Source organism: Clytia hemisphaerica, unplaced genomic scaffold (assembly GCF_902728285.1).
Source record: "Clytia hemisphaerica strain Z4C2 unplaced genomic scaffold, Clytia hemisphaerica genome assembly, whole genome shotgun sequence".
Lineage (NCBI taxonomy): Eukaryota > Metazoa > Cnidaria > Hydrozoa > Leptothecata > Clytiidae > Clytia > Clytia hemisphaerica.
This window is the reverse complement of record NW_027104207.1, coordinates 488746-505312: the sequence shown is the minus strand read 5'-3', so window position 1 is coordinate 505312 and position 16567 is coordinate 488746. Positions and strand designations below refer to the sequence as shown.

The window sequence follows — 16567 nt, the reverse complement described above, 5'->3', positions numbered from 1 at the left end:
TTTTACTTCAAATGGTTATATATACTCAAGCTGCCAATTAGCAAGAATATTCAAGCTCCAAGCTAGCCTTGGTCAATCTTATTCTAAACTACCCTCAGGGTTAGACTAACTCCCATCCGTCCTAAATCTTGTGGGACACTTCTTTGCAAAGAATTTGACGCCTTTCATTCAGATTAAATGCTTAGGTAGGGAAGCCTATGGATTATTATCGTCCAATTATAGTTTTTTCAGCGGGAATGACCCAAATCCAATTCTTCCATTTTTCAATCGTGGTGTTGTACCGATGCACACAACGGTCTGTGGTGGATTGAAAAATTGAAATAACAGGACGATACCTACCCTATAACGAGGAAAGCATCCCTCAGTTGAGATTTTAATAGTTTCGAACCTTCCTAGGTGCTTCTTGCTTTATTAGAATTATGCCAATCCAGGAGCCTCTCCTAGTTGCCTGACCGGACTCCTGGTCAGTCCCAAGAACCAGATCATAGTCGGGACACAATATAAAAAAAGATGACGAGCTGTCCTATCAGTTCCAGGTTTCTCGTTAAGTCCTAGACATTGAATGGCGTCAATATCCGAAAACCGGTCTTGCCATGGTACGCTTAGGTAGGCTCTGATAGGGTTGCCTGGACGGAATTCCGGTTGGCCGGCCCTTTGGACTGGAATAACTGCCTATCATTAGAACTATGTGAATTCAAAAAGACTCTCCTCGGTTCTTGAGGTCAGTCACGGGCCTATAACAGGTGTCTAAAGACTTACCGGGGATAGGGAGACTTTTGATTTATTGGAAAATCATTAGAACTTCAAATGACGTGTTCTAGAGACAAAATTAAGGTTGTCCTATAAAATTCTAATTCCTTGAGAAGGGTAGCTATTAACTTCAAATAACGACTAATTTCAATGAATTTGAAATGAATAAAAGCCTCTTTTTGGTTGCGCTTAATTGATATTTTACAGATTTTACATTTAGAAACTTTTAATTCAACCCTTATGTTGTCACGGGAACATGTTTAAAAACATTTTCAATTCAAATGGTTATAATATGCTCAGGCTGCCAATTAACAAAAGTATTGAAGCTGCCAGTTAGCCTTGGTTAATCTTATTCTAAACTATTCGCAGGGTTAGACTAACTCCCAACGGTCCTAAATCTTGTGGAACACTTCTATGCGTAGAACAATACCCATCGGAAATTCTAAATATTGCACATCTGTAAACCTTTGATATACATGCCTGTTGTTGCTCGCGACATGTTATTCAATACCTAAATATATTATCTTGTTCATTTCAGATAGAAGTAAAAATTAAATGAAGGAAAATTGATGAGACAGATCCGAAACCTAACGCTGTCCAATTTTATTTGTTTCTAGGGTCTAGAAGAAGATATCAGCAAACCAATTAGGTATGCGAGAAAGTTGACCGCCAGAGAAAAGAAGATGCTTAAAATCGAAAACGATGACTTCAAATACACGTATGATGACAGTGAATATGTATTAAAAGATTTTGCCCGTTACCTAGTGGTGCAGGGAAAAACTGAAAGGGACGCCCAGCAAATCCGTAATCGCGTCCAATACGTTTGGGGATGCGTTGATCAGAATCTCTCTGTAATATATAACAAACTTAAATATAAAACGGATATTGAAGATCTGTATTTTTTAAAATTGTTCAAAGCCGTTTACAACAACGAATCAAACACCTCATACGAAAAGAAAAGAAAACACAATCAAGCCTCGACCATAGGTTCTCGACTCTTGGCTTTGGAGGCCTTTTTCAACTTCCTGGAGGTTAGAGATATTTTCATCGGTAGGTATTATGACTTATTTTTGATTTGATTTACAGTGATAAGCGGTTCTTGTGTCTAGACATTCTGAAAGCCTCAACCCCCCAACGTCTTCTAAGATGTGTGTGTGTATCTTTTCCTTTCAAGTTTACCACGTAAAAAGTAAAGGGATTCAAGTTATGGTTAACTCACCTCCGAACTACACTCTTTTATTAGCTTGCGGGAAAATCGGCGATGCTCAATATGCTTAGCAAAATCTCATTTTCAGCCTTAATTTATGCTTATTTATATGCTTAGACTTCAACTTGTTGATTTTCTTTGACTTAATGAAAATTTCGAATTAAGTGGGAACATTGATACGGCTCAAAGAATGAAAGCTTTCATTGTAATTTGGCGCGGCAGGCAAAAATCTTTCGTCTAAGAAAGCTCAAACATCTTTAAAACTAACCCTAAAAAGGTCAACGTTGAGAAAAGCTGTAAGAATTTTTTTGCTTTTCAGCTTGGAGGTATGCTTAGCATTATGCTTATTTTTTGCCGAATTTGAGCCTAAGTATGCTTATAATCGTTCTGCTTATAAAAAAGAGTGTATTTCGGGATTTTTTAAAAAAAGCCGTAAGCTATGTTTCGTTGCCACCTTCAAGTCTGTTTACTAAATTTCATTCTATTGTATTTTGAATTTACTACTTATAATTTCTTTCATCAGACATTACCCTGCAACAAATGGTGAAAGTGACAAGAAAACTCAAAGAATTGTCAAAGAGGCTTCATAAATATATAACCATTCGGCAAGAAGTTGTATGTAAGTACAGTAGAATCTCTCCATCTCGACTAGCCTCTGTCTCGAAAATCTCTCTATCTCGAGCCTATCTATCTCAATTATTTGTCTACGTCAAACGATTCTGGTCCCTAGAATGCGTTTTCAAGCTAATTTGACTTCCCTATCTTGAATTTTCAAAATGATAGATTAAAACATGCCAGTGAGGATGAATTTGGAGAGCAATTTTTCCCATTCCCGTTCATATTTCAAATCGCAATGAATTTATACTGCAATTGACCAGTGAGTGGGTCTTGTTTAGGGTTTTTTTCTACCAGGGACGATATTTTGACCAATTTTTCAAGTGAAACGAGGGCTCAACCAGCTCTGTGACAAATGGGTTCAGAGACAAACATAACTGTAACTTTCTTCTCCTTCTTATCTTTAAGATAAATGGAAAAAGGAAAATCTTTTAACGATGGCTGACTTCATTGCCATTGGGAGCACTCCTTATGTTGTAAAACTAGGCAAGATATTAGAAGATCCTTTGTCATCAAAACTAACGACAAATTTGGTCAGCGAGTGCCGCAACCTATTAATTTTCATCATTTGTCAGGTAAATACATAACATAATTTTTCCGGGTAAGCTACTATTTGAATAGCTCTAGCATATCACAGCATTGCAATTTTCTTTCCCTATCTTTTACGAGTATGACACTAAAAAGCATACTCTACACTCTTTTTTATGAGCGTAATAGTCCAGTAGAATTAGCTCAAAAAAGGCCCTAACCCTGAAAAAAAAAGTATGTGGCTGAAATTTGGCACAGAGGTCCCCTAGGGTGTCATGAGTCACCAAAAAAAACCTACAGTCAGTAGGAATGGTTTTGGACCCTTTTTGGGCCATTTTTCGATGACGTCACTTTTCAGTACAAGTCCCTGTAAACAAAATTTTTAAAAAATTCTCAAAAGGGAGTTTTCACTATTCTATCTGAAAGATCATGAAATGTAGGTGATGAAAATGGGGTCATTTGTAAAATTTCGTTATCTAGAATCCCCAAAATGGCCCCGAATGGCCCAAAATCCGCCATATTTCTTGATGAGGTCATCGACTATCTAGGAAGATTTACTTTTTTAAACTAGGCTAAGAAGGTGGGCCTTGAAAAGTGCTATTTGGAAATGGTATGGTTTATTGGGTTTGGATTTCTAAATCACGAGATATTTAATGTTAAAGATCAACAATTTTTGCTGAATCAGCACATTTGGCAGCAAAAGTCAAACTTCAAACTCAAATATCTCGCGATCTAGACATCAAAACCCTATAAACCATACCATTTCCAAATAGTACTTTTCAAGGTCTATCTTTCTAGCCAAATTTGAAAATAGCAAACTTCCTGCATAGTTGATGACGTCATCAAGGAAAATGGCAGACTTTGGGCAATTTGGGGCCATTTTAGGGGGTCTAGATAACGAAATTTTACAAATGACCCCATTTTCATCATCTACTTTTCATGATCTTTCAGATAGAACAGTCAAAATTTCCTTTGGATCACATTTTGAAAATTTTGTTTACAGGGATTTGTACTGAAAAGTGACGTCATCGTAAAATGGCCCAAAAAGGGTCCAAAACCATTCTTACTGACTGCAGGTTTTTTTGGTGACTCATGACATCGTAAGGGACCTCTGTGCCAAATTTCAGCCACATACTATTTTTTCAGGGTAAAAACCTAATTCTACAGGACTAAAAGGCTAGTAAGCATACTGAAGCTCTCTAATTTATTCAAAACGCAAATTTCCAGAAAAACTCTTAAAAGACTTGTTTGCTTATATCATGGGAAATCGTTATTTTACTTTACGGTATTATGTTCTTCGTCATGTCATTGGTATTTCGACGGGCTTTGGTTCTGCTCCCAATTTCTTTTCATATTACTTTGAATCGAAGTAGATAAAAACTTGAAAAAGGAGGACAGATTACTAGTACTCGGGTAACTTAATGCATGTCCCAGAATTGCATTAATTTTTCCGCCCCAGTTCCAGTCCCTAAACCATAACAAACTATACATTTTTGAAAGCGTATTTGGATGAAGAACACCGTATTTGGTGTAACTTAAATTCTTTCTCAGTATAATTAGAGATATCTTAAGAAAACCTGATTATGACGTCATGATTGATGACGTCATAAATACAAAAAGTTGAATATCTCGAGAAATATAAATCAAAACTTTATAAAATTTCGACCAGTAATAAAGTACATTGAGATGTTTCAAAAAGTTTTAAAAGTATTTCCCAAAATTAATGATGTCAGCAGAAATTGCAAGAATTCGAATTTTTGCGATAAAATGCTGACATCAGCAAATTTTCAAATTTTTTAAAGATAATTCTCCTCCTCTTGATGAGTTCTATCAATGGTCTAAATTTCATAATAATTTGAGTATTAGTTCTTGAGATATTCAACTTTTTAAAATTATGACGTCATAAATAATGACGTCATAATCACGTTTTCTTAAAAAAACTCAAATTCTGCTGAGAAAGAATTTAAGTTACACCGAATACGGTATTCTACATCCAAATACGCTTCCAAAAATGTATAGTTTGTTATGGTTTAGGGACTGGAACTGGGGCGGAAAAATTAATGCATTTTTGGGACATGCATTAAGTTACCCGAGTAGGGGTTAGTAGGCCTTATTTTGAGATTATAGGTTGTAATTCTATTCAGCAGGTCTTCTATTAGTAGGCATTATTCTTAGAATATAGGTTTTAGAAGTAATAACCAAAAAGAGGCTTTATCAATTATATCTCAGTTTGGTGCATTCTAAAAAAGACTTTTCGCAGACATACGCAGTAGCAATGTGTACTTGAGAAAACTTTTTCTCTTTATTATTTTGAATCAAAGTAGATTAAAAACTTGAAAATAGAGGATCTTAAATAAGCCAAACGGTCAAGTGAAACTTTTCTGTTCAGATGACCGTCTAACTATTGATAAAGACTTTTATCTCAAAGAGAGGGAAATTTTCAGGCTTTCGACCACCCTATAAAGTTTAGTGGACTACGTGTTTTAAACTGCCTTTCCTTTTTATGTTACAGGGAAATGCTGCCCGTTCATCAAATATTCAAGAAATTACTTTGGAGCATATCGACAATGCCAAAAGTTCTAAAGAGTAAATCACTAATGGCACTTCTGCAATGGTGGTGGCGTCAGAGAAGTACAAAACTTCACTGATTTATGGGGAGAAGTTATTGGTCATTCCCGGTGACGTATGGGTCCTTCTTATGAATTACATCAAACATATGAGGCCATTAGTCATACAAGATGACAATGCCGAGCCATGTAAGCGCTTCCTTTTCACTTCAACAAGACAAACGAAAACAAACAAGAAGAGGAAAAATACGGCAAGAACAAAAATCTAAAAAGATGACGACCTCACTGGTATCAAGTGCTTGCTCTACTCTCTTTGAGAAGAGTGGGTTTTGCAAGGGAAGCAGGTAAATTTTTCTATTTTCTCTATTTGAATGATACGTCCAGTGGAAATCATAATTGTTAGGTGTTGTTTTCCTTTTTTTATTCTATACCAACGGCTTGAATATATCACTGTATACGATAAGTTATTAAAAATACCTACATGGACTACTGAAATTGTTTCATAACTAATTCAAATTCAAAACTTTCAAATCATTCGGAACTTTATTTGTCGGCATCTAAAATAACCTGGTATTAGATAACCTATTGGCATCAAATCACTTGGTTACCTCATGTAAGTATAACTCTTTAAATTTTTAACAGCAAACGGTGCTCCCCGACAAGAATTCGACATGCGGTGGCAACAGAGCTTGCCGGGCAAGACAAAGAAAATATTGAAACGGTGTCAAGAATGTTTATGAAGAACCGGCCCAACACAACCGCGAAATTCTATGTGCTCAACTATGAGCAAAGAGAGTCTGTTCGACTCTCTATGAACCTCTTCGCGAAAATGAGAGGCGACTTCGATCCAACCAAGGTCCCTACTCCAAACGAAGTCTCCAAAGAAGAAGAACTTAAATGGTACAGAGAAACAAAGAATGCTATAAAGGAGACCTTCAACAAGGATTGCGACGAGGATGTCTATCTATATAAATCAATCATTCAACAAACAGGTAAATATTTTTTGACATGCAAGTAGTATCTCAACAAGTATACCTTCACTAAAAAGTGTTTATAAATAGGTTAGTGTTTATGGTTAGTGTTTGAACCTTGAAAGACTTTTGAAACTTTTCTTAGATATAATCTTTACGTTAATTAATTCACTTAAGGTACTCACTTCTTTAATGTCAGAAAGTTTTGCGTCCAGAAAATTTCGCGATTCTTTGCGAATGACCTCCAAATTTGCGAAATCGACCAGTTGTACCAGACAATTTCATAAAGTAAAGTATGAAGCACAATCCATAAATGAACATTTCTAAATCTTGAAATTCAAAATCAAAGAAACGTGTAATTCGATGTAAGTAATACAGTGCGTCCGTAAAAAAAGGAAATAGAAAATGGTAAACAAAAAAATGCTCACAAATTATTTTTTATGAGATGTAATTAATATGTTTCAACAACTTGATTGATAATAAAAAACATAAAAGAGAAACATCAAAACATCAAATTTAACGACTTTGTGAATGGCTTTCACTGTTATGAACACATAAATACACATTAATTACATCCCATATAAAATGATTTATGAGGATTTTTTTGTTTACCATTTTCTATTTCCTTTTTTTACGGTCACACTTTATTTCGATATTTCTAATCATATCATCGTCAGCCTAGCAAATGAAAGCTTACAGATCATTTATAAAAATATTAAATATCGAAATATTCCTTACATCGAATTACACGTTTCTTTGATTATGAATTTCAAGATTTAAAAATGTTAATTTTTGGATTGTGCTTCATACTTTACTTTGCGAAATTAAATTCCCGCGAAAAGAGTTGTTTTGGTTGAGAGCTTATTTTACCAGTGTTTTTTTCTAGGAAAATCCAATTTCCCGAAAATTAATTCCTGTTAAATTAGTCAATTTTGCTAATTCGCGAATTTAAATTTCATCAAAACACGCAAAATTTCGCGAATGGCTTGAATCGTGTAAATTTCTGGACGCAAAAATTTCTGACATTTAAGTATTCAAATTTTTCAGATGACCAAGCTGAAGCACTCTTTGGGGCAGAAATTGAGTGTAAGTGATTGAATTTAATGCAATGGCTCATTACCTCCAAAACATTTATATGATTCCAAAGTTGCACTTCCATATTTAAATATAAGAATTTGCGATGAAATATTTAAATTTTATAAAACTTTTTTATTACTGTGAGGTAAATTACATGTCCCCTTCTTCCACTGATATCAATCATTGCAAACACAAATGAAACGTGTATCTTAATTCCACTTTTTTAGTAATTTCAACCTAGCATGTAATGAATGTAAGCAACTCAGTATTTATTCCATTTTAGTATCGTCAAATGAACTCCAATCATCGTCGTGCGAAACCACTGATTCACCAGTCGGTACGATTAATTTCAAAATTTTGAGTTTATTTATGTCGAAATATCTATGAATTTTTAGCTTCCTGACGAGTGATAGCACTCGAAATGAAGTTTTTAAAAATTCTTTTATATACAAACTAATGGTACCAAACGTGTGTAAATAGCTGATGGTTCAATTTAACTGACCGATTTTTCAATTTCTTTTCAGAATCATCAGATCAGGCTTCCGTACGTGAATGTACGTACGTCAATGAGAATGACAATCATAATGAAGGTACAAGGTTTAAAGCCTTTTTTAAAGTAGGCATTATTCTGAGACTTTAGGTTTATTAAGAGATAAAACTCAATAAAACAGTATGAATACTTCAATAGTATCCCCTACTAAATAGCTGAAGGTTGATTTTAACCGACTGATTTTTTTCGATTTCTTTTCAGAATCATCAGATCAGGCTTCCGTACGTGAATGTACGTACGTCAATGAGAATGACAATCATAATGAAGGTACAAGGTTTAAAGCCTTTTTTAAAGTAGGCATTATTCTGAGACTTTAGGTTTATTAAGAGATAAAACTCAATAAAACAGTATGAATACTTCAATAGTATCCCCTACTAAATAGCTGAAGGTTGATTTTAACCGACTGATTTTTTTCGATTTCTTTTCAGAATCATCAGATCAGGCTTCCGTACGTGAATGTACGTACGTCAATGAGAATGACAATCATACTAAAGGTACGAGGTGTAAAGCCTTTTTTTAAAGTAGGCATTATTCTGAGATTTTAGGTTTATTAAGAGATATAACAATGAAGCAGTATGAATACTTCAATAGTATTGCCTACATTTATAGATATGAAACTGGTTGTTACCAAACATTATGTAAATAGCTTACGGTTAATGTTAACGGACTGATTTTTCTATTTCTTTTCAGCAGCATCAGGTCAGTGTGCTCCCGAAGGTGATGGTCATGTTAATAATGAGAATGACAATGATGATGAAGGTAAAATGAACTTTCATTAGTGGGCATTTTACGACCTTGGGAGAAAAGAATAGTATTGCCTACTTTTATAGCACATAAACTGTTTTGTTATTCTTTTTTACCAGGTATTGATGAATTCTACGATATGCTTAAAGGTTAGTTGATACATTTTAATGACTCGTTATGGATAATTGAGTACTTTAAGGTCAGAAAATTTTGCGTCCAGAAAATTTCGCGAATTTCGCGAATGACCCCTCAATTCGCGAAATGAAATAGTCGCGAAAAAATCTTTTGGCTCATTCGCGAAAATTGATTCCTACGAGACAGAGTTTTCAGGTTTTCTTAGTCAAATTTTGCTTATTAGAACAGAAAAACACGCTTTTTAGCTTATTTTACCAGTGTTTTAGTGTGGGAGAATCCAATTTTGCGAAAATAATTTCCTGCAAAATGAATTAATCTTGTCGATTCGCGAAACTAAATTCCATCAAAACACGCGAAATTTTGCGAATTGTCTTACTCGCGAAATTTTCTGGACGCCAATTTTTCTGACATTAAAGTAGATAGTATCATGTCAAGAAAGAGATCTCATCCCTTTTCTTTCAACGCTTTTCAATTCAATCAATCAATTCTCCGATTTTCATAAGGAAGCAGAAAGAATTAAAATTATCATGTTTTATGAACAGGCTTGGCTCAATGTCCAAAAATGGGGTTTTTTAAACAAGACACTACCTTTAATTTTTTTTTAAAAGGAATGAAAATTTCTCTCAAAGTTTTCACCATCCTATTGCTTATAAAAGGATTGTAATAGTAAAATTCATCTCTTATTTTTTTAGAGAAAGAGATCTCCGAAATCCAAATGTGTCGTTTGGCAAAACTTTGCCGAGAGATGAAGAAGGAGGATATCGTCAAACTCTCTAGTCAAACAATAAATCACCTCAAGTGTTTGCAGCAACGCAGTTGGCGACACAAAGTATTTCACAATTTGGGTGACCTCTTTTACACCATGCCTGTGTACGAAGACAATACATTTATCAGGAATGAGAAAAAGAAGTTTTTAAGACATGATTTGCCGTTCTACATTAGTTCGGGTATGTTTTAATGTTTGGGCGAGCAGCATTACCTCTATTTTCTATTTCCTAGAAATTTCCCGTGATGCCATGCAGGCGTTTCGTGAAATAAAAGCTGATAATGTATTTATTTCTTTATTTGGAGATTTTGTTATCTTTTGAGTCTCATGTCACTTAAATTTTTGAAATCCAGAAGTTTACTCTAGCAGGTTTACTCATAGTAGATCCGAAAAGTTTAGATTTAGTGTATTTTTTATTTTAGGTGGACTAAGCGAATCAAATCTTGACGTGATCGAAGAGATCGTTAAAGATAATTTCAGTACCTTCGATCATAAATATCGTTTAGAGGTAATCGAACCTGCATACATTAAGTTTTTAATAATGCAGTTGAGTGGACATACTGCCGATGCCGATGAAGCGCAGTATTACCTCGAGCATCACGGTAAGTAAAGCCTTTTATATAAGTAAATTTTCTCACTTCCAACCAGACTGGTTGAGTATTTAACCATTCGGACCTACCTGGAGTTCCTATAAATTGACCCATGTCTGTTCCTCCTGCGTTCGTTCGGGCGTTCGTTCGTGCGTTTGTTCGTGTGTTTGTTACCAGCTTCTCTCAAGAAAGGCTCATTCAATTTTTATGTTTTTTGGCACAAAGGTGCATTACTATAAAACCCTTGAATGTAACGAAACCCAATCTTCATATAAAAATTTGGCAAATTCGGGCCAAAAAACGCCTAAAAAAGAGGTTTTATGGACTGTGTGACACTAACAGAGGTATTAACACAGCCTCAGTACCATAGTTAGCGTTTTTTCTCTGTCAGGATTAGGGTCAACTTCATCCAATGTTATTTTGATTTTGACAAGGGACATGGTCTTTGTTTTCAGGAAATCGATACTCACTAGACGAAGATCAAGAGAGTGGTATGTTAGTTCTCACTATATACTTCAACTGTAATTGCCTCGCCTACTCGATATTACAGACTTGACTGAATGATCTTCTGTTACTAAAATAAACTTGTTATAGATCATTTAATTCATATTTTGTTTTCTTCTTTAATTAAAGGAACAAAGATTCCAAGTGAAACCGAGGACACCTTTAGAAGATCTGCTCAAACAAACAGAAGTAATAGCTCTCATATAAATCTTTTCCTTACCCATTGCTAAAATTTGGTATCTTTTTCTTCCAAAGTGACAGAAAATCTTCATGCCCTGAATTGAAAATCCGACAATACCTCCTGTAGGTTTTCAAACAAAGTGGTCATTAAGGCAATTTTTTAGGTTTTTCTACTGAAAACCAGTACCAGACTCACTTATATGGAGAATTTACCAACTGACAACGTTAACGTCACTTGATCTTGGAATCAATTCAATTTGATGAATCAAATTTTTTTATTTAGAGATGGAATTGAAACAGATAGAGGACGATCTCAACGAAGAATCTGACAAAAACGATTGGTATAAACCGAAAAAGTACGAAAGAGCCTACATCATGAAGGATATATATATAGGTGCAGACTTAATAAAGAATAACAACATTACGAGTGAGAATTGGAGAGACTCGAAAGCCAGAGATTGCTGGGGATTTATGGTAGATAACAATGACTGACAACCTATAAAAGAAGTTCTTAGGAACATGGGTAGAAGTTATGAAAAAATGGCTAAGAAGCGAGCTGACAAGACAGTGCCAATGTTTGAGAAACATTTGGAAAGGGCGAGAAAATTTTACCAATCTTGTGTTTTATTGACTGAAAATTAGTTAAAAATGAAATAACTAATTTTCCACTGATAGAACACACGATTGGTAATATTTTCTTGCTATACCCAAAACTTTTTTTTATATACACATTTTTTTTTATAAGCAACTCCAATTTTCAGGTCAGGCCTGGAGTTGCTAAGGATTTTTCGAAATTCAGGCCCAAAGTTGCTTGTAAGGTTGCTTAAAAATTATCAAGCTTAAAATGAATGAAAAGCACATTTTTGTATTTTTCAACAATTTTTCAATTTTAAATGGATAGTAGAGGCATTTTTCAAAGATTTCCAAGGCTTTCTTTTAAAGTTGTGTCAAAGTTATTTTTTATTGCTGAGGAAAAAAGTTGCTAATTTGGATTTGAGGTCTCAGGGTTGCTAAGCAAGTTGCTTATTTTTTGGGCCATTTTGAGGCCTGAGCCCTTAGCAACTCGGTTGCTTATGAAAAAAAATGTGTATCGTTCTGTTAATTTTGGTTTGTTATTTTGTTAATTAGGCTAGGCAAAATGGCTGAGCTGATTTTGAAAAGCTGAATTTAAGTCGGAGAAAACCAAAATAATTTTAAAACTCTTAATGTTAATGTGATTGATGTCGTTGCTTCAGAAATTTTTCTTAAGAAAAGTTGCAACTTAATTTGAGAGGCAAGATCACACTTTGTTTCTGTTTCTTCTATATTTCATATTTTTTGAAAGGCAAGATACAACTTTGGTTGTTCTGCGTGTATTTCATAACTGCTACAATTGGGACTTCAAATAGTTTGAAAAATACTGAAGTTGAGCCCAGTGCCTTGTGCACGTTCAACTATTTTACATTTTACAGCATAGATTAGTATATATTTCTTTTATTATGATACATGTTTTTTTTATAAGCAAGTGTCTGCCCCTTGCTCAGGCTCAGATATGCTTAAGACCTCAGAGAATTTAGGCTCAGTATATGCTTACCATATGCTAACTATGTTAATTTTCTAACGTCATATACTTTTTAATCCAAGGGTTAAGGAAACAGTACAGAGCTGAGATTTTTTGAAAAAGTATAACTATGCTCTTTTTTAAAACACAACATAATCTGAACACAATGGAATGTATTCTATTTTCCTGTTAGAAGACGATTAATGTAAAAGCAATGGAGTGTTTTTTTTTTGTGGAAATCAAATAACAAATTGTTATTTTGATTCCATAAGCAATTATATTTCAGGCTCGCTTATATGCTTATGTCATGCTTAAGAATTTACCAAATCTGAGCCTTCATATGCTTATAAGCGTTATGCTTATAAAAAAAACATGTATGTTACACTTCACAACATATATTTAGTTCAGACTATTTACTTACCTAGTTTATGTTTATCCATTATTTTTGTCTTAAGCTTATTTATGGTGGCCATTATGAAAAAATGGAAAAAAAGAAAAAAGTTGAACAACTTCATGAATAATTATCCTATCTTCCTAAAATTGTCAAATATTAAAGATAAATCTTTTGTTATTCGAGTGGCCTATGACGCCAGCTATGAAACTTTCTCCAAGCCGATTCATAATTAAAAGGGGTTCCTACCCGCCTAGACTACATGGTAAGTTCTACAGAGTCCTCTGATATAACAGTTATAAGAGCTAAGGAAACGTTTTGAAAAGTAAAACGCGATAAATGAGTTTCTTATAATGAACTTATTTCATTTTTAAAAAGAAAAAATGTTTAATATGAAAAAAAGAAAGAAAGAAGAGAGCAATGTCCCGAAATTCAAATATCTTGGCTGCTATATCGATTACCTTGACCCCAACACTGGAGACGCGGAAATCAACCACAGAATCCAAATGGCAAGTGTCAAGTTTTCTCAAATGTCAAATCTACTCCAAAATTTCCACATCAATCTAAAAACTCGCGTAAAGTTTCTGAATAGCTTTATACGTAGCAGATTAACCTACTCGTGCCAAAACTGGAACACCAACCAGAAACAATTTGATCGAATCGATACCGCTTACCGTACATTCCTCAGACGAATGGTAAGGAATGGTATGAAACATGTCAATGAAAAGGAAAATGATTTTCGCATGGTTATTAGTAATGCTCGTTTGTTGGAAATTTGTGGTACGAAAGATGTGAGCTTGTTTATTAAAAGTCAGCAATCGAAATATATTGCTCATGTTATTCGTATGTGTATTGATAGAAATGTTAAACGTCTCACGTTTAATGATGATAAATATACTCGAAAAGGTCGACCAGTCAAATCGCTTTTGGAATGTGTTATGGTTGATGAAAATGTGAATGTTGATGGTTTTTGCAACCTTGCATTGCAAAGAAAGAAATGATATGATATGATAGTTTTTCTTTTTGTAGTGGTGAAACTGGCCTATCCAGGTTCAATTTTATTATTTGAAGAATTTGGTGTGGGCTTGGAACCCACGTCAAACGACGTTGGTACAGGCCCACACCCTATTCAACCTAGCAATAGGGAATGGTAAAATTTTATATATATATATATATAATGAAGTGAAAGTGATAAAAATGGTAGAAGCTGGTTTTGTACATGAAAACTCAAACTATCTTTGGGAATATCCATTTCAGAATCGCAAACCTATTAGAGGCGAGCAGGGATGCCTACTAAAGATTGTTCAATGTAATGATAGCTATTTTAGTCTTGTATATCATTTATGTTATTAGGGTTAGGGTGGGTAATTTACAACCGATTTCACCGTCCACCACTGATTGACGAAGTAAGTAAGTTCAGACAAAAGCCCTGGACATTTCCATTTTTCAACCCTTGACACGTGTTTCACCCTTAGACGAAAATTAAATCGGCCCCTGGACAGCAAAATTTACCCCTGGATATTACAAATTTGCCATATTAATACAACTTTTGATTTTCAGGATTTCTTGATACACCTGGAAAATGTGCCTTGCAACCCAAATGTACGTTTTTTTTCGGCGAGGGCCTATTATTTCTATTATAAACATCTTTCAGAAGTCCAATGAAGCGGCGGTAGCAAATCAAGAGTTAGATGCAGTGTGAGATTTTTGTAATTTTATTTTAACCTAAAAAAATGCCTTAATGACCACTTGATTTGAAATCCTAGAGTAGTCATTGTTAGATATATAATCAATACCTACCATAGGTTTTGAAGTCAAGTGCTCATTAAGGCAATTTTTTAGGTTTTTCTTAAATCCTCTACGACTCAGACACACTTGTATGGAATTTACCATGGTATCGACCAAGATAACGACACTTGATGATTAATCAAAAGACACGTTAAACACAATAACACAAGAAACGTTCTGAAATCATATCGTTCTGATAAGATAGAGTAAGAGGTGAGATAAATGTTAGAAAAATGGTTGGATATGTTTGTGATGTGATGTAGGTGGGTTAAGAAATGTCGGATAAGATGAAGGGGAAGATATGGGGTAAGATGGGATAAGATGTGAGATAAGACAGGGTAAGAGGTGAGATATATGTTAAGGATGTTCTGATTGGTGCACGCAATTATTCAACATCTGAAACCTTTGGATTACAGAATTTCGCCTGACCACGCAATAGCGACAAAGCTTTTCGGTCAGACTAGAGTGCATGATAAGATTCTGCAAAGTCATTTCATACTTTATCCGCAAAAAGATTTTCCCAGACACTGTCCATGCCATAAGCTAGAAGGAATTAATTAGACTTTTTGGGTGACATTCCCTGATAGGATTTTTAAGGGATGTGGGTTTTTGGGTAGTATAATGGGGCTTTCCAAGCCCCCTCGAGCCTTGGGACGCCTGCCAGGGGTACGTGCCAGTCCTCCAGAATCGTACAAAGCTGGTCCGGGGGCGGGCAGTTCCGGTAATAGGCCGTACCTGAGCCAAAACAGGCCTTTCTGGGCACGGATATAGGACACATTGGCTGGACTTTTGAATGCTTCAGAGATGCCAGGGAGCAAGGCTTAAAAGCTTCCTCGGACGTGGCAGGTCCATACCGCGATAAAAACATCTGATCCCGTCCGATCTCGGAATTTAAGCATCGTCGGGCCGGGATAATACTTGGATGGGGGACCGCCTGGGAACGCCCGGTGGTCTGTTTTTTTCTGGATCAGTTTCGACTCTAGAATTACTTTTCGAACTTCAGGAGGCGTTGGGAGTAAGAATAGTTTCTAATAAAGAATATATTTCATTTTTAGAATTAAAAATGATTAACATGGAAGAATTTCTAAATCCGAATTGGAACGGATTTTATGATCTTGAACGGCGACAATGCAAAGCTTATCAAAGAGAATTGGCCAAATGTAAAGACACACGACTTCTCATGTGGGTTTTGCTTTCACTTTACATGTTATTATTGTTAATTATCAGCTTGGTATTGTTAATTATCATGTTCAATTGGCATTTGGAGTCTCGTCGAGCAAAAGAAAATGAAGTAAGTAAAGTCACAGACATACAGTGATATTTTTCAATTAATTAGCCCTGAACATCTCAATATTTCAGCCCCTTGTCACGTGTTTTACCCCTGGACGAACATTAAATCGACCAATTTACCCCTATTACCAATTCACCAAATAAACGCAGCCGTTTTTCAGGATTTCTTGATACTCCTGGACAATAAACTTTCCAATCCCTATGTACATTATTTTCTGTAAGAGCCTAAACTTTTTTTATTACAATCATTTTCCAGGAGCCAAATGAAGAGATGCGGCAACAGAGACAATTATAACAAGCTTTTTTTGTAATATATACATTTATTTGTAAAAAGATCTTCAGTTTAAAACTTCAAAGACTGCTTGACAAGAAAC

At 34.9% G+C, this 16567-nt stretch overlaps 2 protein-coding genes and 1 pseudogene across 2 annotated transcripts in view; 2 read left to right on the top strand and 1 right to left on the bottom strand.

Moving 5' to 3' along the window:
- The window catches only part of LOC136815453 (N-alpha-acetyltransferase 50-like), a 431221-nt gene that overhangs the window by 222075 nt on the left and 192579 nt on the right, over positions 1 to 16567 (bottom strand). The window lies entirely within an intron of this gene.
- LOC136815451 (uncharacterized) lies at positions 1374 to 6643 on the top strand. Its single transcript, XM_067071907.1, has 5 exons — positions 1374 to 1800; positions 2481 to 2576; positions 2981 to 3147; positions 5613 to 6011; positions 6310 to 6643. Exons 1-4 carry the CDS (start codon positions 1434 to 1436, stop codon positions 5688 to 5690), a joined length of 708 nt encoding a protein of 235 aa, XP_066928008.1. The 5' UTR covers positions 1374 to 1433; the 3' UTR covers positions 5691 to 6011; positions 6310 to 6643.
- On the top strand, positions 15744 to 15862 carry LOC136815469 (5S ribosomal RNA; annotated as a pseudogene).

Bases quoted from the DNA above. Each gene is read 5' to 3' on its own strand.
- LOC136815451 (XM_067071907.1), top strand. From the start codon at position 1,434: ATGCTTAAAATCGAAAACGATGACTTCAAATACACGTATGATGACAGT. The intron at 1,801-2,480 runs GTAGGTATTATG...TTCTTTCATCAG, and splicing joins GGTTAGAGATATTTTCATCG to ACATTACCCTGCAACAAATG. The intron at 2,577-2,980 runs GTAAGTACAGTA...CTTATCTTTAAG, and splicing joins CATTCGGCAAGAAGTTGTAT to ATAAATGGAAAAAGGAAAAT.